Source organism: Camelus dromedarius, chromosome 34 (genome assembly GCF_036321535.1).
Source record: "Camelus dromedarius isolate mCamDro1 chromosome 34, mCamDro1.pat, whole genome shotgun sequence".
Classification (NCBI taxonomy): Eukaryota; Metazoa; Chordata; class Mammalia; order Artiodactyla; family Camelidae; genus Camelus; species Camelus dromedarius.
Genome location: NC_087469.1, coordinates 4,401,524 through 4,427,903, shown reverse-complemented (window position 1 = coordinate 4,427,903; position 26,380 = coordinate 4,401,524). Strand labels below are relative to the sequence as shown.

The 26,380-nt window shown below is 43.6% G+C and overlaps 2 protein-coding genes across 11 annotated transcripts; one reads left to right on the top strand and one right to left on the bottom strand.

The window, feature by feature from the left end:
• The first annotated feature begins 1,977 nt into the window (after window positions 1–1,977).
• PLET1 (placenta expressed transcript 1) lies at window positions 1,978–8,845 on the top strand. The gene is made up of 3 exons (XM_064481993.1): window positions 1,978–2,161; window positions 6,497–6,695; window positions 8,719–8,845. Exons 1-3 carry the CDS (start codon window positions 1,978–1,980, stop codon window positions 8,843–8,845), a joined length of 510 nt encoding a protein of 169 aa, XP_064338063.1.
• On the bottom strand, window positions 7,763–26,380 carry PTS (6-pyruvoyltetrahydropterin synthase). 10 transcript variants are annotated; one of them, XM_064482041.1, is made up of 9 exons: window positions 26,247–26,380; window positions 24,827–24,906; window positions 23,609–23,631; window positions 23,173–23,229; window positions 20,620–20,690; window positions 19,583–20,426; window positions 16,061–16,388; window positions 14,038–14,182; window positions 7,763–11,895 (listed from the first exon to the last, which is right to left on the bottom strand). In XM_064482041.1, exons 1-6 carry the CDS (start codon window positions 26,366–26,368, stop codon window positions 20,303–20,305), a joined length of 477 nt encoding a protein of 158 aa, XP_064338111.1. In that variant the 5' UTR covers window positions 26,369–26,380; the 3' UTR covers window positions 7,763–11,895; window positions 14,038–14,182; window positions 16,061–16,388; window positions 19,583–20,302. The 10 variants fall into 10 exon arrangements, with proteins under 10 accessions (XP_064338111.1, XP_064338112.1, XP_064338113.1 ...); XM_064482042.1 differs by having other exon boundaries at window positions 7,763–8,067; XM_064482043.1 differs by having other exon boundaries at window positions 7,763–8,047.

Sequence of the window (26,380 nt, the reverse complement as noted above, 5' to 3'; positions counted from 1 at the left end):
TTCAACTACAAATTTCCTGTTTGGTTCTTTTTCTCATCTCTGTTTCTTTACTGATATTCTTTACTTGGTGAGACATCATTCTGATACTTTCCTTTCATCTTTTAAGCATGGCTTCTTCTAGTTTTTTGAGCATATTTATAATAATTGAGCTAATGTTTCTTCTAGTAAGTCCAAGATCTGGAGTTCCTCTGGGACAGTTTCTACTGACCAAGAGTTTTTTCCTGTACACAGACCATAATTTCTTATTTCTTGTATGTCTTATACTTTTCATTGAGTATCGAACATTTGGAAAATACAATGTGATCACTCTGCACACCAGATTCCCTTCCCCCCAGGGTTGGCTGTAGTTTCCTCTGGTTGTTATTGCTTGTTGTTGCTGCTACTGCTGTCTGTTCAGCAACTTTTATGAATTAATTGTGTGAAGTCAATATTCCTTATCATGTGTGGCCACTGAAGTCTCTGCTCAGTTAGCTTAGTGGCCAGCTAATGAATAATCAGAGATTTCATAAATGCCTTGAATCAATAAGTCTCCCAACATTTGCCACGTTCCTCTCTGCATGAATTCTGGGGCATGCCATCACTGGTCACATAGGCAGTTTACAACTCTGCCTTTGCCTACATTTTTTACTTGCATAGCTCCACAAGGTCAGCCAGAGATGAGAGATAAGGGCTTCTCAGGTCTTTTCTTGGCATGTGTATAGCCCTGTACATGCACATGGCCTTTCAGATTCCCAGGAATTTCTCAGAGTTTTCCAAATCTCTCAACCAAGATCTCATTCCCCAGTGTTTTCTTTTACATTTTTTGTTAGTCCCAGTTGCAACCACTGCTTCAGGCAGATGCACTGTTAAAAACTCCTCACTGATTATTTTCAACAAATACCCTAGCAATAAGTCTGTTTGCAAAGTTCTGAAAGCAATTTGTGGACAGGTCACATAGTGACAACTGTCTGGAAATGAGCTTTGGGGCGAGCTCCAAACCCATTCTGTCCCTTTCCTTTTGGATTCTACTTTGCTGGTCTTCATGGCTACCAGAGTTGCAAGGTTGTTGCTTACTAAAGCTTCTTGAAGATCTGGGGTGACAGGGATGGGGACAGGGCAAGTTAGAACGTCACGATGCTCACTGTGCTCAGTGAGATCTAGCCATTTTTCTTAAACAAACATTTTTCTTCAGAGGTCCTTACTTCCTATTCCGTAAATACTTCTCTTGAAGAAACATATATAAATATCCTTTTGATTCAATTCTACTTGTTTTTGTTTTCTTTCTATTCAGAAAATAAAATACTTCTTTCCTCTTTTCTCCTTCAGTGAGTGCGTTAAAATCACAGAAGAAATATGAGAAAATACACTTTCTGATTTTTTCCAGTAGTTTCTTTGTGTTATGGTGTTTATAGTGGAAATTGTCAGGCAGGAGCAAGATGGACCAAAGTCATTTCTTTCCAAGGAAATAAATATAAATCCAGAACCACAGTCTTTCCAGTTTCGTGCTACTCAAAAAATGAACCGGGTTAGGGGACATGTTCGATTAAGAAGAACTGGAAAAGGATACATAATGCTCCATGAGAAAAAGGGCTTTTATGCCTGAGTTTCCCACAGGGAAAAGAGTGGAGAGTCTAAGCAGGCCAGGTATGAGATGACTACTCAACTCTGGATTTCACTTTGCTGGCATTCACCCTTCTCATGGCTTTCTTCAAATATCAAATGCTGAGGTGTCGGACTTGCAAAATAAGTCCATGATCAGTATATTCCCCGTCCGGGGCCAATCTGGAACTGATAAAGGATCATGGTGACACATACAGAGAGATTCATTCCTAGTGATAACTTAGGCCAAATTCCAGAAGCCAGTTCATTTTAGGGAGGAGTGGAAGGGAGATTTGCCTGTATGACGTCACCCAGAAGATCCAGCCCAGAGCATATAAACAGGTGAGTCGTAGATCTTAACCAGTCCCAGGTCCAGCAGATTCCAAACAGACCAAGACCATGGGAGTCCTTGGTTCCCCACTGCTGCCCCTGGTGCTGTCTCTGTGCCTCGGACTGCTGTTTCCTTCTGCCAAGTGTCAGTATCCTATCGGCAAATGCGTAACAATAAGTAAGATCATCGGTGCTGCTGATGGGGGAATCCAGGCCAACCCAGACATCTATGAAAACGACACAATGTACACAGGTGAGTAGAAGCCATCTTCTCTGCTGTCCTTGGTTCTCTGAGGTGAGGTAGCCAGAATTCTGGAACGTACTCCCTTCCATCCCTGCTTTCAACTACACAAGCAAAGCACGTGTTTTTCACCCAGATGGGACACAGAAACAGGGAGAATGAGAACATGGAAGAGAACGGGTGGGCTGGGACGGCCTCTGCACGTTCCCTGTGTGATCTTGAGTATGTCCCAGATCTCAGTGTACCTGAGTCCCAGCGAGGGCACAACTGCGGCAAGTTGTCTCACTTCAATAAGTTGGGCGTTCTCCAAAACAAGGTTACAACAGCCTGTGTCGGGCAGCGGGGGGGGTCATCTGTGTTATTTTCAGGGATAATAAATGCACCGCAGTTGGCAGCTCTTTTCCATCCACTTGATAAGCAGTGCCACCATGGATGACTGTATACTGCTCAACATTAGGAGGCACTGCTCACATTTAGGCTATGGGTGAAAAATCTGGTGAGCTAGACAGGGAGGGAATTACTCTCCCAACGCACGTATGAGCCTGAAGCTGAGAGAAGTGAAATGGCTTTCCCGGGGTCTCACGGCTAGTAAGCAGCAGAGCTGGCTGGCTCTCAGATCTTACTCATTTTGTTCCTAATCTGGTGCTTTTTTGAGGTGCTTAGAAATATTTTATGAATATTCCTTTGGGATCAGTCAAGCCTACATGTCAAGGCAAGTGCTGTCTCATGACTTTCTTAATAATAACAAATTTAATGTGGCTGTTTACAGGGACTAGTGCATTGAGTCCTCCTCAACATTCAAGGTAGATAATGTTGTCATTCCCAGTTTGTAGATGAGAAAACACAGGCAGAGCTGTTAGTACCTCGCTAGGTCACAGCTACTTGAGTGATGGACCAGGCCCTCAGAGACCCTGCTCGTAGCCAAGACACGATTTGCCTCTCAATTACAGTAATGAGAGCTAAGATGTCTTACTGTGCTGTGGGCTGATCCAAGGGCAAATGCTATTGTCTGCCCCATTTTGCAGGTAAGAACTAAGGCACAGGGAAGTTAAAGTTTTACCCAAGGTCACTAGCAGTTAGCAGCTAATATTTGAACCTCAAAAACACCCAAGATTTGTCCAGCTTTATCCAGCCAGGCTGCCCAGCTTCAGAGCCTACCTTCTTGTCTGCCATATTACCCTACCTGGCTTAGAACTGGGAGAACATAAGGATGCTCACACCCATGCTCTACACACTGCAGGCTTCAGCATAAGCGTGGCTATGGCCTGCCTTCCCACACTCATCCTGGCTTGTCCTGGTTTCCATTTTCTCATGGGGACTATCACTAAGTGTCTCAGTTGGGATGGGGCTCCCTATGTCCCTCTCCTGCAGACAGTGGGTCTTCTCCTAATCAGGACAGGGAAGATAACCTTATATTCAATATGAGGACCATCTTGTGTGATGTTGTATACAGGGAAGGACCTGGGTGGTCTGAGGGACTACTGCAAAAGACACCTCAGACCTCTGACTTAAGATAACATATCATGAAGTGATGGATTTTGTGGCTGAAATGGAAGAGAAGGAAACCTATATTGGGAAGATGGGGGGGGGCAGTGGAGCCTCCTTAAAGTAGGAAGACACAAGAAGAATCAAAAGCCAACACACCAAACCCCTTGAGGGGACCATGCTAGATGAGAAGAAAAATCACAGCATTTACAGAGGTGTTGGTTGGAGCAGTTTTAGGAAGCAGAAGGAGAAGAGGACCACGGTTCACTGAATGGCTACTATGTGCCATGCACTCCCCGAAACCTCATCTGATTTCATCTCAGAAAGAAATGTGCTAACGCTCTGGGATAAACTGACTCGCTAAAGGAAGGATTTAAGTTGAGACTCAAAATCCTGTGCCCTGGGAGATGTGAAGGGCCTGATCCCACACCTGGAATTACACGACAGGCTACATGATTTCCTGGCAGACTGAAATTATCGGACCTGGCTGGGACTCAGACTATTGCGGAGACTGAGTAAATGCCCACACAGGCCAACCACTTCCCCTGATTTTAATGTTGAATTTTTTTTTTAATTTCAGGGTTTGTCTTATCATTGGTATAAGCAACATGTATAAACGGCTTGGCAGTTTCCAAGACAAAAGTGCAGCTAAGGCAATATCTTAGAACTGGTTCTCTTGGTATGCCTTGGTATCAGTCAAAGAAACTCGTAATGCAGTAGCATTCCTATTACAACTGTCCCGGGTAAGCGCCTGCCACCGCTGTTTAACTTCCATGGGCAACAGAAATGTAACTTGCTTGCCCTTTTCCCTGAACCCTCATCATTAAGGCACTAAACAACATCGGATGCACAAACTTTTTTTTTTTAACATCAATTTATGAATAGTGATTTAGTGCCCTCCAGGTGCCCAGCACTGGGGATAGCCAGATACTGACACAGATGAAATGACAGCATATAGTACAAGCCAGAACATAATTAAGTCCTCAACGCAAGTAAACATAAATAAATGAATCAATGATTCAGGAGTGAGAGGGCAAGAGGGCTGAATTGGCCCAGAGGCGGGATCTTGGAGAGTAAGTGGGGCTGGGATAAGTGATGAGAAGGAAGGAAGGATTCCAGACGGGCCCCCGACATGAGCAAAGGCCAGGGGCAGGCGAACCAGGTGCGTCTGCAGAACCAGAGAAGACGGCCACCCCTGGAGTGGGGGTGCGAACAGCAGAGTGCGCCGGGTAATGAGGCTCATGAGAGCCATGTGTACTGCAACTGACAGAACAGAAGCAGGAATGTAGAACCAGAAATGTTTAGAGGCTCTGAAATACAAGGGCACTTTGAAGGTTTTCGACAGCTGTAGGTCCTGATGGAAGTGTTGGCTGGGGAAATCTGATCTGGTTGCAGCCTGGAGGGAGGAGACTGTGGAGGCCAGGAGGAGTGAACAGAGCATGTAAGCCAGGGAGCAGGGAACAGAACACAGGACAGAGGCAGGAGCATGCCCATGGGAGAGCTGACAGGTTTGATGACTATCTGCATGACACCGTCCCTTGTCACCATCCACCTCACCATCGTGCACACATCCAGGACAGATGCCAGGTTCTGGCTGAGCAAGTCAGGGCCCCGGGGATCTGGCTCAGATACCTTGACTGGCAAAAACAAACAAACAGAACAGAGAAAAGTTTCATACTAAAAACAGCAATTGAGATTTATCTGACACCCACCCAGATTCAAGTCTTTACACACTTCTCTTTACTCTTCACAGGAAACTTTCAACATAGCATATCTTAATGTTCGTACAGGGAGGAATAATGTCGTTATCCTCAGACATAGGACCAACCCTCGTGCAAAGTGGGCTCTCAGTAAATATTTGGGGAGTGAGTGATGAACAGTAAACAAACCAAGGATCAGAGGCGAAGTGACCTGGACTTAAATGTTAGAACTACAATTCAGATCCAGGACTGTCTGATCCTATTCTGCTACACAGTCAGTTTTCTTTGCTTTCTGAAGGAGAAGACTTTGAAGGAGTTTTGGTTGGCTGAGAGGGCCCTAAAGACTACCACCAAGCACTGAGAGATTTGTTCAGAAAGGATCTTCTAAGGGAGGAAATGGACAAACTGAAATATTCTCTTGAAATCCCCTACCCATTACACGTTAGAATGCTGAAAGTAACCAGTGGAACTAACAAGTGTCAGCGGGGTCCCCGTGAGCGTGTACTAACCTAGGTCATCAGACTAGAGGGTTCAGGGAACCCTGAGTGGTTATTTGACATGTACTTAGATTAGTGCCTTTGGGGCTCAGAGGCCCTGCCTCCTTCTTCCCTCAGCCTCAACAACAGAGACCAAGAACATCAGCATTTCTGGGACCAAAAAATAAAAAAATAAAAACCAAAAAACAATGGGTATGGCTTTGACTTGGCAGTAATGGTCCCTTATTTCATGAAGCACTTCCCAGGGGAGTCCACTTCACCCTTTCACAGGCATCGACCCCATCTCTCCCCACACTCCACTCCCCCTGAGAGAAGGGCAGAGCTCTCATCTTGAGATGTATGTAGCAAAGCAGAGTAAAGGTCTTCTTTCGTCCAACTTGTCCACCTTTTTCTGGAGAAAACTTGTAAAGCAGACACACACAAAAACAGCTAGGGGGGAAATAAAAATCATTTATCATCCCACTACCAAGATATCACCATAGATAATATCTTGATGTATTTATTCCCTTCCAGATTTTTTGCAACTTCTTTTATAAAAGTGGGACATTACTATATGTACATAATATTTGTAACTTTCTTTTTTCACACTTCACTTTGATTTCATGACCCTCATCTCTTGTCTTACGGCACAGATGGTTCATTGTTTCCTTATCATTTCCTCCCAGTATCAGTGCCTGTGACTAACAACACTGAAGCTGTGATCCTGCGAGCACTGTACAAGACACAACCAGTAGGCTTCTGGAAAGATGCACACAAGAATTGTACGAACAGTGTCATGTACGAACTGAAGAACCCGCGCAGCAAATTGTTCGAGGCAAAATGGGTATCTCCTGGGGACATAGACCTATCTTCAGTTCAGCTACAGTAAGAACCTATCCATATATCATTTGCTTTGGGCTTTTACAATTTCATATTGGGTTTCTGCAGTTTTATACTGACCTTGGAGGACTCATAATACAACCCCGATGTGACATGGAGGATTCAATAGCTGCACTCCTTTTCCACCTCTCCATTCTTTGTTCTACTTTTATCTGTAGAAGTTTGTACACTATACATGTGCACACACGCACACATACCAGCTATGCTCTGCACCAAGAGAAAGAACTGGTGTTAAATAAAACCAGAGCCAGACAGTACTTAAAGCAAGATGAGTGAATGAATGAATCAATGAATGAATAAAAACAGATTTTATTCAGGACTATTGCAATTAAGACAAGAGACCTCAGTATAGAACAAGTCTCAATTCTGAATGCAACATGGGTACCTGGGATTTATAGCCAGGGAACAGGGTAGGAGTGTCAATGGATAGAAAAACACTAAAAGGAAACATCAAACCCTGTAAGGGGGACTCTTGCCAAACTGACCTAACAGGATTCTTGCTGAAGACAGGCCAGGGTGATCACAAAGTAGAGGATGAGAAACTCAATCAGATAATAAAAGTGATCAGATATCGAGGGTGGGAGGTTTGTGCTATACTGCCTTAACAGGATTCTGGCTAAAACTGGATTTTCCAAGGAAGTACACAGATGGGCCTAGGAGAAGGTTCCAGAGTCCAAGTAAACTTTGGTCAAGCAGAGAATCCTTATCACTGGCACCCTGTTTGTTTCAAATTCTCTTTATCCCTTCCCACCACAACCCAACTCACTCCTGATAGTCTGGGGCAGACAGTACTCCAGAGCTAGGCAGGGCAAACAGCAGTGACAAACAATTAAAAATAAAAACACTCTGGTACTGAAGACACCTGCCCACCTTGGAGCTCCCCTCTCTGCCTTCTCCATGCAGTCCTCCAGGAGCTCTTGCTAAGCTAGGGTGCAGAGAAACTGCCTGTGGCCAAGAACCTGGGGGAGGGGTGCTCTTGGTCCCCATTTTTACCAAGTCAAACTTGAATCCACTTGCCCACTGAACAGCAAAGTCAAATTACTGACACCAGGTTGTGGTGAAGGAAAGTACAGCATTTATTGCAGGCACCGAGCAAGGAGAATGGGCAGCTCATGCTCAAAAGACATAAGCTCCCATCAGCTTTCTGGGCAGCTCTTTTAAAGGCTACATTTGTGGTGAGGTTGCAGGGGCCATGACTTTCTTCTGATTGGTTGGTGATGTTGTAACAGGATGATGTTTCATGAATTGTAATCATCAGCCTTCTGATCCCAACCAGTCTGGGGTCTTTGTGCTTATGCTCAGCATGTAGTCACTGTCCTCCACCTGGGTCTTACTTCCTGCAAAACAACTCAAAGATCTGTGTCACATTATTATCTATAACCCTTAAGGAGGAACCAGAACTCTGTTTTATCATGGAACTGTTATTTCTTGACTACTTTTCCTTTGTTTCTGCACTCCTTCACTTCCCTCATTAGTAACTGCTTGAGTCTACTCTTTGGATCTCAGGGAAAGCTTAGGAGACTAATGCTTTTTTCTACAAACAAGAAATGGGGAGACACAGAGGGGCTTTTGTACCAGGAAGGGCCCCGCAGGGTCCTGCTTGGTTTCAGTTCCCCCTTTTCTTTGATGCTCCTCAATCCTCAGGGGAACAGGGGATAAGAAAGAGGATAACGTTCTAAGCAGAGAGTTTAATCATAAACTCGACAGAGGAATTCACTTTTAGGTGGACCTGGTTTCACCACCACACGGAGAATCATGTTTTTAAAACAGACGCATTTTGGAAGTGGCTTGCTGGCAGAAAGTGTGGTGATTGTGTAATAAAACTGGCTTCCTAGTGTTACACAAAATGGACACATTCAGATTCCGCGGTGAGGCCACCTGAGGGCTCATGTTACATGCTAACAACAACAGCAAACTTCCCTCCCAGCTAGGGATTTGTTATCACATTCACTATAGGAACCAAATGTTGAGAGATCCTTACACTTTGACTGCCGTTTTGTACTGAAAGGGCAGGTCTGACCATCGGGGCCGTGTCCATTACGAGCAGCCACCAGGTGTCTAGGGACAGTGGAGACAATGATGCAGTCAAGCCACCCCACCCTCTGCTGCCACGCCCTGGGCCTGGTGGAACCTAGCTGGCTCTGAAGGAGGTACTCTTATGCCCACAGAGAGACGTGCAAGAGTGGAATCCAAAGGAAGCTGCTACAATCCAGCCTCACAATGACAGCAGGCTCTTAGAAGCCAGTCAGGACTCATGAGGGCAATGACTTTCCTTTCATCTCACCTCCTTAAGGCCTCCACACTCCACGCAACAACAGATAAAAGACCACAGAGTGACAATCTGCAATGGAAACACACATTCCCACTGACAGGGCAGTCTCCAGACCCCTCCTCACTCACACCACGATGGTGCACTGGCTCCTCTGCTTGTTTACCGTGTACAACAAGGCTGACACGTGGAGGGGAGCAGCATACAGGATGGGAGAGCCCCATCTGTGGGGTAGGGCACAAAAGGGCATATGAAGAGGTTCCTGCCCACAGAACATCACAGTGAGGTGTAGGGAGGCAAGGCCCACAGAGAAATAAATACTGAGGTTAGACATCACCTCCTCAGAAAGAATTCTCTAAACACCCAGATCAACTCCCGGCTTCCTGTTTGCTCACTCTCATAACTTCCACTGCTTCATCAGAGCACGTATCACAATGGTGATCAGTTACTTAACTTGTTGGTCGATTATTTGTTTAAAATCTCCCTCTCTAAAGGGACTTTAAGAGCCATCAAGGAAAGAAGCATGCCAGTGTTCACCAGCGTCCCCTTAGCGCCAAGCACAGTGACTGGCATGTCGTGCACTCACGAACTGTTAAATGAACAACAGACTGAACGGGCCCACTGACAGGAGAACAACACACCAAGCTGCACAGCTCGTTTAATGACCATTAAGTACCTGTGACACTACATGTCAGGCATTGTGGACAACAGAACCTGCCCTCAAGGAGCTGGTCCTCCAGTGCGAGGAGAGGCTGATGGCAAAGCAATGCAGCACAGGGGCATGTCTGTCTGATGGAGATCTGTCTGGGTTCATGATGATAGGGAGAAATGACTTCCCAGAGGTTACTGATGAGTCTGTAGGCAGATGTTCCCTGGGCCGGATTATTACGATCAGAAAGACTAACCTGAACGAAGACCAGAGGTGTATACCAGCCTGTGGGGAGTTCAGGGTGCTGGCGTGGGTGAGGGTGGGGGATGGACATTACCTTGTCTGGAGAAGGATCAGGGAGGATCTTAGTCAAGACAATGTAGAGCAGACCAGGACTTAATGATCTGCTAATTGTGCTGTAGAGAATGTAGGCACAACAGGAATTAAGGGGCTGGGGTCTGCTGGGAAGGCAGCAACTGTGAAATGAACTTGTGAATTCCTCACCATTCTCTCTCATTTATTTGCCCTCCACAGAACCTTCACTGTCGATTCGCAAAAAGTGGCTGCATTTTCTTCCCAGGATCTGATGAGAAGAGGTAAGTTCCTCTGCAGCCTATTTCCGTATCTGGCAGTGAAATCAATCAGCCCGGAAAATTATTTTGTGGGTGTCCTAGCAAAACAGAGTCTTCTAGTCATGTGTCACCCAGATACCAGCTGAGGCTCCTAGCACCTTGAGATCGGCATAAGATTAGCTCAGCCCCTTATCCTGTGCCCTGTGCAAAACAAAAGCCATCCCCCTCCCCACCCCAACATTTCTGCCAGTTCTGAGGGGACTCTGATTCTCTCAGTCACCTTGACTCCAGACTCTGGCTCAGGAGCCGTTTCCAGTCAACACCACACAGACGTGGCTATGAGAGTCGGCTGCTCCCTCGGTTTCCACAAAGAATTCCCACTCACACAAAGCCTTCATCGCTGGAGCAGGTGTTACCAAAGGGCTTATGGGATGAGAAGGGAGATTCGCACAAAGAAGGGTTGATAGCACAGAAAACCAATCATTTCACTAGTTCTCGGAGCAGCCTCTGGCCTCCAGCACCACCACCAGGAAATCCCACTGGCCTTTCCCAGGCTGCAGTCCCCAACTTCAAGCTATCCTGAGGCTCCTTGTCCCTTGTCTCCCTTCTCTGCCCCTTTGCTTCTCTCTTGCCTCTTTCTGGGGAGCTAAAACAAATTCAAGGAACTGAGGTTCAGAAAAGACTGGTAACTTGCTTAAGACCACACAGAAAGTAAATGGCAAAGCTAGGACTCAAAGTCCACATCTTATACTTTTTTCCACTTTTCTTTGACTGACATGAAAACTATAAAGACAGTCATGTATGTGTGTGTGTGTGTGTGTGTGTGTGTGTGTGTGTGAAGTGTTTAAATACAGGCTTTAACCAAGAGTAAGAAACATCAGTCTTCTCCACGACCAGATAATAGATCTTCCTCACGAGCCTCCAAACTCTGAAGTACATCTAGTATGCAGCTCAATTTCCTGTCAGTCAGGCATTGCAAATGTGGTCAAAGGCTTATCGATTTTCAACAACAAATGTTAAAGTGATTATGCCTAATGAAACTATTATGTGAACGCCTTAAGTGTTTCCTTGGTGGTCTCCCCTCTGTGAAAAGACAGACATTATTTTCTTTCTCCGGGACATTTTCAAAAGGAACACTGGTATAAATGGTAGGAAAGAAAAAAAAAAGTTTGTTTCTGGTCAGAACTCCTTAGCTCCATGCTAATAAAATCCAGATTTTAAAAAAAGAGACAGAGAGAAAAAGAAAGTGGCTGTGTTCAGACTTTTGGCTCAGGGGTGGCCTAGAGGAACACCTGCCCTGGGGAAATGTTCCACGAGATAAGATACTGCCACAGAGCTAGAAGGCGCCCTGCAGGGGGGCGGGGTGCACAGGCTGGAGCAAATCACTGCACATTTCCCGCCTTCTTCCTTATAGTCCCCTCTGTGGTCCACTCAGACCCTTGGAGGTGTCATGGCCAAGCTCTAGTTTTCCAGGATCAGACAACCCCCCAGGTTTGGCTTTCTCTGCTTCTCCGCCAGGCAACCTCAAAACGCTAACATGTGGTCAGATCCCTGCATGTGAAAATGACCAGTCTCTCAGACACCACAACAAAGAGATTCGCAGGTTGGACGGGGCCTCTTTCCACTTACTTTAAAGCAGAGGTGGCCGTCCTTGGGTCTGGATGCTGTCTATTTCTTACGACTTTTACACGCAACCTTTGAAATGAGCAAAGAAACCAAAGACCAAAAAAGAAAAAGCATTAAAGTGCACCACTCTGGACCATGTTTGCACCGATTGATCCAATGTAATACTAACAACATGAGGACATGTGAGGGCAGACTACCCACCTAACAACAAACTCAGTGGTTATGTAAATTCAGTGTAAGTTCCTTCTCCTGTAGGGCTGTGCAGAGCTTAAGGGTAGATTGTTTCTTATTTTTGGTTCCTTGACATCCTGTGCCCTCCTAGTTTCCCCGTCCTCTACACACTCTGAGCCCTTGAGAAGTGCTTACTGAATTTTGCTCATGAACTCTGGCTCCAGCATCCTATCAGATTAGTCTCCTCTCTCCAGTGTGCACCTGCCACCCAAAAGAGGTTCTGATGCCATTGTTTTTTTTTTTTCTAGTGAAAAATACATCCATGATCAAGATCTCCACAACGAAGCAAATCACAACCCCTGCTCCAAAACCAGCCACAACCCGCAAACCGGTAGCCATAACCCACAAACCGGTAGCCATAACCCCCAAGCCGGCAGCCAGAACCCACAAACCAGCAGCCAGAACCCTCAAACCGGCAGCCACAACCCCCAAACCGGCAACCACAACCCGCCAAGCGGCAGCCACATCCCCCAAACCAGCATCCACAACCCGCCAACTGGCAGCCAGAACCCGCCAACCGGCAGCCAGAATCCCCAAAGTGGCATCCACACCCCACAAACCGGCATCCACAACCCCCAAACCAGCATCCACAACCCACCAACCGGCAGCCAGAACCCCCAAACCGGCATCCACAACCCACAAACCGTCATCCACAATTCCCATACCCCCCATACCGGGATTTAGAATCCCCATACTCCCCATACCGGCATTCGGCATCCCCATACCCCCCATACCGGCAGCCAGAAACCACCAACCAGCAGCCACAACCCGGAAACCGGCAGCCACAACCCGGAAACCGGCAGCCACAACCCCCAAACCGACATCCACAACCCACAAACCGGCATCCACAATTCCCATACCCCCCATACCGGGATTCAGAATCCCCATACTCCCCATACCGGCATTCAGCATCCCCATACCCCCCATACCGGCAGCCAGAAACCACCAACCAGCAGCCACAACCCCCAAACCGGCAGCCACAACCCCCAAACTGACATCCACAAACCGCAAACCAGCATCCACACCCCGCAAACCAGCAGCCACAACCCCCAAACTGGCATCCACATCCCACAAACCGGTATCCACACCCCGCAAACAGGCAGACACAACCCCCAAACTGGCATCCACACCCCGCAAACTGGCATCCACACCCCCTAAACCGGCATCCACACCCCACAACCTGGCAGCCACACCCCTCAAACCGACAGCCACCCCCCGCAAACCGGCAAACACACCCCGCAAACCAGCAGCCACACCCCACAAACCGGCATCCACAACCCGCAAACCGGCAGCCACACCCCCCAAACCGGCATCCACAACCCGCAAACCGGCAGCCAAACCCCCCAAACCGGCATCCACACCCCCCAAACCGGCATCCACAACCCGCAAACTGGCAGCCAAACCCCCCAAATCAGCATCCACACCCCGCAAACCGGCAGCCAAACCCCGCAAACCAGCATCCACTACCCGCAAACCGGCAGCCACAACCCCAGAACCAACAACAGCCACAATCCCCGAACCAACAACAGCCACAACCCCAGAACCAACGACAGCCACAAACCGTACCACACCCACAACCCGTACCACACCCACAACCCGTACCACACCCACAACCCGTACCACATCCACAAACCGTACCACATCCACAACCCATACCACATCCACAACCCATAGCACATCCACAAACCGTACCACATCCACAACCCGTACCACACCCACAACCCGTACCACATCCACAAACCGTACCACATCCACAACCCGTACCACACCCACAACCCGTACCACATCCACAAACCATACCACATCCACAACCCGTACCACACCCACAACCCGTACCACATCCACAAACCATACCACATCCACAACCCATACCACAGCCCGAACCTCAGCCACAGCCCAAACCACAGCCAATAGTTTGGCCAACACAGCCTTCCTCGGCCCCATCAGATATGCCATTCAGCTCCTGCTCGTCTTCCTCACCAGCAAACTCCTCTTCTAGAAAGGAAGCTACGGGAACACTTGCTTCTGCTGCCACTGCATCCTTCTTTGTTCAGTTCCAAGCCAGGAATCTGACACACGTGAACAAAGGCTTTACGTTCTCGGATGTACAACTCCACTCCCGCTCCTTCAGACCAAAACGGAGACCTGAGGGTTACTTGGTGAGGGGAACAGTCCACTCAGTGGTGTTCAACTGTGTGTCTCAGGACACAAATTAGGCTTTTTGTAACTACTTAGACCTAGATTTTTGGCTCCTGTTCACAGCCAGTTACACAGCCAATCTAAACGTTTATTTAGATACAACACCAGTAGCATTTGAAGGGCAAGAAAGTAAGAATGTACCAGGTCTTGAGTAGTCAAGGATGGGAAAGATCATGGCATAAAGGCATTATTTTCTGTGTTATACCAAATAAACTATACCTCAAACAAGAATAATGAATGTGTTAAATTCAAATATGTCTTTAATGAGTGATCAATTTAAAATATAGAAAATGTCATCTAATTTTATTCATTTATGGGAGCATTAATAAAATCAATGGAATGGTGAGAGTGTGTATGTTTTCGAAGCCAGATATAAGGGGAACATTTTCTCAATTTTAATTTTTCTCGAGTGCAAACTGGTCAGTTTTCCCCTAATGGTAATCTCCACTAAGAAAGATGGGTAAAATATTTATAATATTCATAATATAACATAAAACCAAAACAAAACATGGTATTTCCAGTAATAAGTAACAAAGTTTTCTTTTAATAGCTATGCTAAATTCCAAGATGCCAACTTCGGTGACTGAATGCCAACTTCCACCTGGCCTTCCGCAGGGGCAGTTTCTGTCAATTTCTTCTTTTTCCCTGTGAAATGACCATTTTTTCCTACTTTGTCCTTTTTTTTTTTTTTGTCAAAAACTGAGCATTTTGACCTTATTGTAACGTGGTAACTGTGGAAATCAGATTCTCCCTTCTCATCAGGGTCCACTGTTGTTGCTCGTTGAGGGCTGCAGTCACCCATTCGACTAGTAACTTTTCTAAACTAGTTTTGCGAAGACTGCATTCCTTCTTGAATGTGGCCACTGAAGTCTCTTTTCTGTTATCTCAGTGGTCAGCCAGTGACCTCACAGACTTTCATAAATTTCATGTCAAAATTTAGCAGCCTCTTTCCTCATTAAGCACTCCCCAAATAAATGTAAGGGGTTTTTTTTATTATTATTATTAGATTCTAGAGTTCAGAACAAGCGGACCCTGACATTTTTTGCCAACTTAATGGCTGCTTCAGTGGAGGGAACAATTTTTGGAGCTCCTTCCTCCACCATTTTCTGTGACATCACTTGGTAGCCACTATTAGTGTCTGCCAGGCACTAAACGAAGCACTTTATATGCGTCACCTCATTTAATTCTCACAAGAACTCTATGATATTTAGCCACTTTACGGAAGAGGACACTCAGGCAGAGAGGGAGAAATAATTTGCCCAAAGTCACTCAGTGAGTAAGTAGTGAAGCTGGGTTTTGAAGAGTGGTCTCTACCACTTCAGGGCCTGCACTTTTAACCAGGACACCCTAGAGGCTCTCTGGGCAGCTCCTGCATCACCTGGGCTCCCCCAGAACAACTGGGTCATACGACAAGGAGAAGGAATGGGGGGGTGTCTCGCTGTCACAACAAGCAGGCTGCATGCTCCAAAAGTATTCCTGCAGGCCCCGCTCCCCTGCTGCCATGTCCAAGACCAACTGCTAGGAGTCCTGACCCAAAAAGCTAGAGCCAAGTTTTGTATTTATCCTTCATGGCCCAACCTGGCCCCCCATCTCAGATTCAATGCAGAAGGTATGACAAATATTGGAGCCTCAGCAAAGATGCTAACTGAAGCTGGAAAACTCTTAGACTCAACGAAATCTGAGGAGCTGAATTCAGACAAGCAGTACAGAGGCGTCTGAGCAAGAGCATGGGATCTGGGGGCAGGACACCTGTTTAATTCTAGTTCTATTAAGCAGAAAGATGATCTTAAACAAATCGTTTTACCTTCTGTTTCAGTTGGTATCTGCTGGATAAAAGGTTGGCTTCTGGTGGTATCTCATCCCTCTTCCAAGTCTCAATTTTGATTTTTCTGTCACACCCAGACCTAGTTCTAAGGATCTAGTCAGAGATGGTCAATCCCTTGTGCCATGTTTGATTGATTGACAGAAGCTGCTGGGAACACTGTTGAGAAGGATTCTGAAGCAAAAATCCAGGCTCAAAAGTAACTCATATTCAACTAGTGACATGAACTATCTTCCTTGGGCACAGGAGGCAGGAACTGCAGCAGTGCCGGCTCCCGGGACTGTCATCCTTGTCACTCCTTAGGTGAATCCTGCGGGAGGCAAGCACGAAGGGTAGCAAAGGAAGAGAAGAGGGTTAAAGGAATGGCTTGTCCTGATCCTCACATTTATAATCCACCTCCTGATTCTCACTAGTGGGAAAGTGATACACCAAAAGGGAGAAAAACAAAGGCACCCAGGCAACAGCAAGGGAGCCACAGGCTGGAGCACATGCGCAGCCAGGAGAGATGAACACCGGTTTATTCCTCCCACGCTCACTTGCCCAAGCTTGTTCTTCCCCTTGTGTTTTCCTGTTTGCAGCTTCATGTTTCGTGAATTCAGTGCATTCCCATTCTGTGATAGAAATAGCAGTGGTCTACCCATTTGAGGGAAGTGATAATTACATTCTGAGAAAGTAGGAAAGAAAATTGTTTTCCAAATCCCACTACCTCAAAGATCTTCACACACCAGAAAGTGCTCCAAACCCGATCAACAGTCCAACTATAACACCAACCATTCAGAGCAAGGAAAAAATGCAGAACAGGCAGAAAATTTAGACAGTATCTTGTTCTCTACCAAACCCCCACACTATTTTTTAAAGTAAACATTGAAAATATTACTCTGTAAAAATTATTATTATTTCATAAGAGAGGTATTTTTGGCAAATATCTTAAAGCATAAACTCTGAAGCCAGGCTGTGTGAGTTCAATTTCTTTAGATTTTACCCCTTATGAGTTGTGGGACCTGGTACAAGTTACTTAACTTCAGTGCACCTTGCTTTCTTCATCTGTGAAATAGGGAGAAAAACAGTAGCTACCATTGGGTGTTGTGGAGATTAAACCAGTTAATGTAAAGCACCGAGAGTAGCACCTGGCACAAAGGAAGGACTGTATCATTATTTAATGCCTAAAACAGGCATCACAAATGGTACACTGATGTACAAGAAAGCCAAGTATTACAACAATAAAACAATGATCTAAACAATGCGTAAAGGGGTTAAATTATTCTGCATAATAAAGAGCTGAGTCAAGGGAAAGGGTGAGGAAGAAAAAACAAAATAAAAGTGTGGGCTGAGTATTGTAGGAGTTGAGATGGAAGCTTTCAAGCCTCTGTGGATTGGAAGGAGAGGCTAGCGGATTTCCTAGGCGCTGCTCTCAGTTATAAACTGGTCCTCTTAAGGTCCCTCAAGAGATACAAGTGAAAATCAGAATTATTTTACTTCTGATTGCTGGATGGTATTTCTTCGAATGTGGCACAGCAGTGAAACCAGGACATGTGGACTGGCTGTGTGCATGCGGATCTGTTTTTTCAAATCTTGGAGGAATATATCCCTGACTTGTTTGATGTTCTTTGTTCTAGTAAGTTATAAAACTGCTGAAACGGGTTCTCCACAGCAGTTCCCCAGAGTTAACTGAGAGGTTGTCTTCCGGACTACAGTCCTCACCACAGTTTGACTCAAATAAAACTCTTCTCTATTTCTATTATAAATTATAAATTGATTATTTTCATTGACACTCTTAAAGTATAAAAATCAAATTGATATTCAAGGCTCTCTAGGCTGTCCCCATCATGTATTTCCAAGCTAACTTCCCATTACTCTCTCACACTGCATCACCACTCTATTAAGACTAATTTACTCACTATATCCCAAATACACTTTGTACATTCCCACCCTAGAAACCTTACTTACAAAATGTTACCCTTTCAGTATTTTTTCTCTCTTTTCTCCTGAATTCTAAGCCACCATCCTTCCTACCCCACCACTTTAGTACCATTCAGGACTCACCTCCTCCACTAAGCTTTTCCAAACCTCACCACCCCATAATAATTTTTTTCCTTTTCTAAATTAGTATTAATCATTTGGTACTTAAAAATCATCAGGATATAAAATCTGAGAACAAGCAGAAGCAACTTCAGAAAACCTCTGTCAGAGCATTCATTTTACGGGTAAAGAAACTAAGGTTCTGAGATCAAAGTGACACAATTGAGCAACAAAGGCCCAAGGACTAGAACTCAAGCCTCAAAACCTTCAGTCATTCAATTCTAAAAATATTTACCAAGTGTCCATTATGTATAAGACACTATAAAAATCTCAGCAGTTTCTACAAATATGTCATCCATTAATTTAATCAGTGAAAACTTATTGAGTACTATTCACCAGATACTCTTAGAATGATTTTGCCCACAAGGTACTGGGGTAGTGAAAACCCAAAACGGTAGAGCAGTAAGCACAATATAGCTTGATAAGGTCTCTGAGGGCAGGTTCTGTGGAGACTTAGAACAAATGAGCTATACATCCTGTCTTTGGTCCTTCAGTCACTCATTCATTCCCTAAATGGACAGACAGACAGACAGGTAGGTAGACAGAATTCTCACCTTCCTAAAGAGAGCAAGCAGGAAAAACATGTTCTCTTGAAGCAACTCATGAACACCTGCATGACATTTGTGGGATTTTAAGACATAAAGTACCTTAACAAGTCACAGCTATCCTACCTTTCAGGTAATCAATACAAAACATACATGAATAAGTAACATTAAAGTTGTGTTGGTAACTAAAACACATTCACATTTAATCAAGTGGGCATTGTATCATTGTCAAAATTTACCATAAAATTTCTGCAGTTAGTAACTCTCCAAAATATAAGTGTACTTGCTCCTTTGAAAATTGCGTTACTATGGTAATCACAGCACACGTCCTTTTACTATTTTCAGGCAGCAACAGTCTAAGAATCCACTGTGTACTAGCTGCCATGTGGAGAGAAAAATAAAGCCCTATATTTAAGAAGTTTAGAACACAAATGAGAACACAAGAGAGAACACAGTTCTTTGTGCAAAGGAAGCAAATACAAAAACTACCATATGGCATCACTCATATGTGGAATCTAAAAAAAAAAAAAGGGAAAAAAAGGACACTATGAACTCACCTACAAAACAGAAATAGACTCACAGACATAGGAAACAGTCTTATGGTTACTGGGGAAAGAGGGTGGGAAGCAATAAATTTGGGAGTTTGAGATTTGCAAATGTTAGCTACTATATATAAAAATAGATTAAAGAAAAAAAAATTTTTGTGGATTGAGGCATGAGGAAAAGATATCAAAGATGAAAGCCAAACATATAGTTAACTTAGGCAGCTAAGTTTAATAATCAGAACAAAAGGGGATTAATTAGGAAAAACTATATACAAGAGACACATTACAGAGTTATATAGTCTTTTTGTGTTGATTATTTTAACACTGTTTAATACCTGTGATTATTCTTCAGTCTTCTGAGTTTAAATTGTTCAGGTAGCCATAAGGTCTGGAAACAAAGTTTACTGATATTCCACGACACGTTCAACATGCTATTCCTCATGAGTGGTTCACAGTCCAATAAGCTGTGCAAATTTGCAATGAACAATGTGCACTAAAGCAGCATCTCCATCAATCCTTGTACCTCCATCTACAATGCGATGTCTGTCTAATTTTCACTGAATCAACTTGCACCTTTTGCATATCCTGGAAGAAGTGATCAAGGGAGCTCAATATATTAAGAAATATATATTGTCTATGTTTCCAGACTTCGTGGTCATTTGCATTTTATTTTGTACAAGATTCACCTACTGTAAGTCTTATTATATTTTTGCTATTTATATTATACCAAGAAAAAAAACGAACACTAAAAAGGAGATAATGGACAAACAAAAGTAGATTTCTTTTGCTTTCAAATAATTCTACACCAAAACATTTTGCTTAAGTGATTTTAATCTATAGATTTAAAAAAGCTCTTTAAATGATACTCAGAATACATTATAAATTTGGTTTTAAAATGGATTTGAATTTAAAACAGATCTTACTCACAATGATTTCAATAAATCAAGTCCCCCCGAACCCACGGAGGCAAAACAATTATCCAAGGGGATGATGGGGATAAAGATCTTCAAATGTGGAAAGAAATTAAATTTTTCTGTAGTAGTAACCTCTAGGAGCTATTCTCCTTTATAGACTACAATATTATTGTCCGTTTCGTATACTTTGACTTTGTAAAGAACTCCCACAGGAAGAAATTTCTGGAGGTTTTCCCAGATATATACAGCTACATTTTCTGTCGTGCTGTAGAAGAGAAGGAAAGACGGTCAAAAGGCAAATAAACAAAACTTCATGTTTAATATTTACAGAGAAAAGAAACTCTAGTTTTAAAAGATATCATCAGACACGAACTCAAGAAATTACACAATAATCAGATCAAACGTTAAAACCAATTCTTCATTCTTTCTATTTATATATGGTAGAAACAGTCACTTACCTTACAACATCTGCAAAGTATGGCACATCCAGATCCAGATTCTTATGGTCAAGGGGTTTCATAATTGCCTCCTACAAAGAAGGAATATCATTGATTCAATTTGTGACTCATATTCCAAAGGGTTCTGCCTTTGTCTCTAAATTTTACCTTATCATTTAGCCACTAACTTAATACTTGTAAGTGCTCTGTGTCTTACAAAGCAATCTCAGAAAGTTTAAAGTCGTAAAACAAACAAACAAAAAAAGCAAAACAAAAGTAAGGCCTAGCTCTCATAATGACTGGAGAGTCTCATTACTGAATGCAAAGTGGTAAGAAACCAAAAAAATAGAGAATTCACTGGAGCTTTCTCATAACAAGCCGTGGTGATTCAGAATTCAGTCTAACACTTCTTGAACTCTGTTCAAAATGTTACCAGAAAAACTTCTCCCTAACAGTCTCAGCACAATGCCACAATGTCATTAGGACAAACATCCAGTGAGTGCTACATTTTATAAAGCACTCACTGCTTTATTATAAAGATTAAGACTGAAATTATGTAAGTAGTTCTAAATTTCTGTAAGGAGTAATCTAAGAATGATCTTGGGCTCTTACAAGAAAAAATATAAACATGTAAAGAGTACTGTGTCCTAATACTTACATACACTAAACAATGTTTTCCTTTGTCAATGACAAGAACTGTAATTGCCTTGTTCTGCGTATGCATTTACTTTCAGCTATTGTAAAAAAAAATCTAAGCAATCTGAAGAGTACAATAAACTAGTGAGTTTACAAAAAAGAAAGACTCACAGACATAGAGAACAAATGACTGCTAACCAGTGGGGAGGGAAGGGGAGAGGGCAATACAGGGGTAAGGGGCTAAACGGTACAAACAATTATGTATAAAATAAGCTACAAAGATATACTGTATGACACGGGGAATACAGCCAATCTTTTATAATAACTATAAATGGAGTACAACCTTTAAAAATTGTGACTCACTATATCATATACCTGTAACCCATATAATATTGTACATCAACTATACTTACATTAAAAAAAATCTAAGCATTTGTGAAACAATCTAATTTTCCATGTGGTATGGTTTCAAGAAGCGTACATTAATAATAGCAATCATTTTTGAGCAAAATTAGAAACATACAAAAAGAGTAAGTCCTAAACCCAAACAACTTTTAAAATAGATCAAATGAAAATATATATCAAATATTTTAAAACAGAAAAAGAGTATGTCCTAAACCAAACAACTCTCAAAATAAATCAAATGATATCCATATGGGTACCCAGAAAATAAATCTTTGTTTTATCTTCAATTCCAGTTCAAATCCCAAGTTTTCCATTGAAGCCTCTTCTGCAGGGCTCTCATTCGACTCTGCATGCCATGAGCCTCTTTTACTGAGCGGAGTGTGTAGTGTCCTTCAGGTGTGCAAAGGGGGGAAAGTGCAGAGAGCTTCTCCTGCAGTATTTCACTGTATGCCTTCTTAGGACATCTCATTTCTCACGCTGTTCTTGTATTATACAACACTCTGTGCAGTTTGTGTCCCTAGTAAATACAAGAACTCTGTCTTTATAGCTTTCCTAACGTACTCTGAGCACAGCACTGTTTGTTCATTCACTCATTCTGTTATTCATTTATTCAACAAACACTTACTGAGCACTTACTAGTCTTTACCTCCTAGAAAAGGTCACATGCGCACTACGTGGCTAAGAGCTATGTCTCATTCATCGCTGTATTCCTAATACTTAGTTCAAAGACGGGTGCAAAGGAGGCAAACTTGTTGAATATTCGGATGATAAGTAACATGAAAGAAGCGATGATTATTAATAACAGCATTTTTGTGAAACAAATGTCAAATTTTAGAACAAAAGGAAGGAGCAAAGCTGAAGCGAAATAAACAGGCGAAATAATGGCACCATGAAAACTAAACCAGATGGAAGGAAATCTAACCCCAGCTCTGTCAAGGACTAACCACATGACCTAGGGCAAGTTGGCTGGCTAACTGTTCAGCATCTCTCAGGCTTAATCTACGGAATGTAGAAGCTGGCTTAGATAGCCTCTGAGCTCTCTTTCAACACAAGAATTCTGAATGGCCCAATCAGTCAGTCCTTTACTGAGCACTTTCTTCTGTGTTATCCCTACGATGAACTGCCCCAGTGAGTTTATATTAAAGCTAGAGTGAGTAAAACAGGGTAGTATTAAAGTCTGCGATCAAAGGTGTCAGGAAAACTCACAGAAGGAATAGAGAGCTTCGAGGAGAAAGCTGTGTCTTGAAAGAAGGGTAGAATTTGTTAAATGGAGGAAACCAGGATATGCCAACAAAGAAGACAAGATGAGAATTCTTCCTTTATTCCCATCATTGAAATACAACCGTGAGTCATTTCCACTAAGTCATCCAAACACCTTTAGGAGAACACTGAGAGTTCTTCCAGCTACCACCACACTCCCACACCCAATTCCACTCGCCGGGGCACAGGACCTCTGGTCAGGGAAGCAAAAAGGGGGCAATTAAATGTTACATTTAGAAGACAGCACATAATAAGCATTCAACATGCCGTTACCTCCATGTACTCTTTGAGGTCAGTCAAATTCATAACCATTCCTGTAACAGGATCAACCTAAAGAATAAACAAAGGTGAGCATTACTATAATACGCTCTTCACACTTAAACCTCTGGTAAATTACTGAAGGCTGCACAAGGTGCAGAAATCGTGCCCACATTGCCTTCATTCCCCGAGACACTCCATCTCAGCATGGAAACACCAAGGACTCTCGGCATCCTTGCCACTGTCCTGCTTTTCTGCCTGTCCACATACAGCACATTAAAGATGACGCTTTGGGAGAGAAAAGGCTGAAATGGCAGCAGCTCACCATACACAATGACCAACAATGAAGCCATACTGATTAGAACAGAATTTTTCAACACAGAATCCATCACGTTGGCTGAAAGAGGGCCCAGCAATCTGCACAAACCACATGGACATTCTCGGCACGTACCTCTCCATGGACTGTCACCACAACTATGGGGAAGAAAACAAAATACCAAAAAACCAACATGACTTTCAACAGATAACATCCAAACACAAGTTAGCAACATAAATTAAGTATTAGATCTCTGCCCCACAAAGCTGTATTTTCCCCCAGAACATCTGTTACTTTAGCTAAGAATTTTTTTATCAACTAAAGCAAGACTCGACCAAGGCAGAGGAACTTAAGAGGAGCTTAGCCAAGGCCAAAAAGGGTGTAAGTTCTGCTTAATGATGCTGATGCACTTGGATCAGGATGCTGTTTGATCACTGCCTGTTAACAGTAAAATATGCACAGGAAGAAATCCAGCTACACAGCGAGCTGGTCCAATTCTGGGCAGCGCCTTTTTGAGCAAGCAAAACTACTCCTGGGTCTAAAATTCTTACCCCTTTTACTCATGTGAACGTAAGCACAGTTTACAGTCATGCTTTGCAGAAGAACAACTACTTGTATGAAGCTTTTGAAAATGCCTGATGATCAGAGTGCCTTACAAATTAATGACTTTTATATATGTATATTTTTAGCTCCATACAAACACCATTAGGTACTAACATAAGAGAGCACACTGAGAGAGGCATCATAGGTCAAGGAAGAGGCAGTAACTAAACTAGAACTCTCAGTCTTCTGACATCTTTTCTGGTCTTTTTACTCCATCATTCCATATGCTGTGATGCCCCATGGCTTACATATCTGTTTTCCGAGATATTATCTCTATCTCGAATGATCAAGTCTCTTGCATAATTTAATTACTGTCTTGGAACACCACTGGCAAAGTTTTAGACCCCACTTATTTTCCTGCCATACAGCATATTCTGAGTCAATATTCCCCTTTTGTCAGTCATTATTACTCAAAGATACACTCTAATGTTAACATTAGCCTCAGCAATACCTAATTAGAAGGAAACACGGTGCCAAAAGAATGTCATTATGTATTCCAAAGCTGTGGAAAAAGTTATTTAAACCATTCACTGTTTTGGACTATCTGTAACAGCAGACAATTGCAAAGCGAAACTTGATACATCCAACCAAGGTAACAGATCTTTTCATTTTGAACTTCCATTTAATTTCTCATTCAAGGCTCAAAGAATTCATGTTCTGTCCCTAATGTTTCTTATTCACTAAGACTATATTTACTGAACACTTTCATCATCACTCAAAGAGCTAAAATTTCACAAGCTTTTCTCTCACCTTTATAATTGTGCCCATGACCATTTGGATTGTTGCATTTCCCAAACAGTTTCAAGTTTTCTTCATTACTCAGAGATTTGCTGACCCAAAAAAAAAAAGAAAAAGAAAGAAAAATCAACATGACACATGGTCACTTTCTCTGTTCCCTACACTTGCTTGCTCTAGCCTCTGAAAAACCTCACGATTTATTATTCTTTAGCTCAACAAATGGAGTGTCATAAGTGAATTTGATTTCATCACTCAACTTTATGTCAGGAAACAGTGTATGTCCCCTAATTAAATTTCTATATCATACAAATTAGCATATTAACTCAACATCCCTGTTCCACAGCAAGACCCCAACAACTGACCCACTCAAGGCCCTTCCATTTTCAACACAACATTCACTGAGTACCTACACACATTCTAGGCACAGGCTGAATGAATCAAAGGCTCATGGTGATAAAAAGATGTCTGTCCTCAAGCGGCCTAAAAAATCTCATTTCTCCTGAAAAATAATTACAAGACCTAGTATGTCTCTTCTTTAAAATCTTGCTTTAACATCCCTCAACTACTGCCTACTGGTAACTTCACCAATCCATTGAGGTATTCAAACTAGGTGAAACAGTAAAATTACAATACTGAGCTGCTGTTCCAAGCAGAGAACAATTTTCTTAATAGGTTTTTGCACGTATAGCTGCCCAACCAACTGTGCAGCTTCAGTGAGGCCTTTCCACCCTCATATTTGAGCTTCCCATTAAATAACCCCTTTCTTTTTGAGACTCTCTTGATTATTTTCCTCACCTTTTCCTGCTCATCCACTTCTTACGTTCAGAGTGTTAAGTTTGGAAAGCGTTCACACAAAATTATCTCACTGTACCCTCCACAAAACTGGCCAGTCTGTACACTTCAGACGGAAGGCTGTGGCAGGCCTTGATCCCTGCATCCCTGTTACCTAGTACAGGACCTGACAAACACCTGCCAGTGAATGAATGGATGAATCTTGCTCGGTGGGAGTTAACTTCATTCTACAGACGGGGAAACATGTTCAGAGAGTGGAGCTTGCTAATGAGTGGCAAAACTCTCCTCAATACCAGCTCTTGAATGCGATCAAGCAGTCTGAGTACTCCGGGTTCAAATCCCAGCTGTGCTGCCTGCTCTCTGGAAAATGAACACCTGGGCTCATTTTCTCCTGGGTAAAAAGTGGACAAACCTCGCCTTGCTGAGACTGTATCAGTCACGGAGGCTAACGCTCCTGACATGTAACAGTATTTACGTGTACCGAGTGTTTACCATGTGCCTAGCACTGCGTAACCTGGGCGAGCTAAGGCTCCGCGGCCGCGCTCCCTCCTCGGCAGGCACCCCCGCCCCGGCCGCACCCGGGCCCCGCCCCGCGGCTCGAAGGTCCCGCCCCCACCACTGTCACGTGGGCACAACCCACCTGTGGAGCCGATGGCTCGCGCTGAAGGAGACCAGGCGGGACACCCGCGCCCGGCGGCGAGGACCCGAGCCCGCCGCGCTCATTGCTTCGCAGGCCGCGAGCCCAGTCAGCGCCTCCTCCATCCGCCCGCGGCT

What these genes read in the sequence shown, in the direction of transcription:
- PTS (XM_064482039.1), bottom strand. Translation starts at nt 14,013, where the DNA reads ATGGCATATCTGATGGGGCCGAGGAAGGCTGTGTTGGCCAAACTATTG.
- PLET1 (XM_064481993.1), top strand. Translation starts at nt 1,978, where the DNA reads ATGGGAGTCCTTGGTTCCCCACTGCTGCCCCTGGTGCTGTCTCTGTGC. An exon ending in AAACGACACAATGTACACAG is followed by an intron (nt 2,162 to 6,496) that starts GTGAGTAGAAGC and finishes ATTTCCTCCCAG; the next exon opens with TATCAGTGCCTGTGACTAAC. An exon ending in CTATCTTCAGTTCAGCTACA is followed by an intron (nt 6,696 to 8,718) that starts GTAAGAACCTAT and finishes TTGTACTGAAAG; the next exon opens with GGCAGGTCTGACCATCGGGG.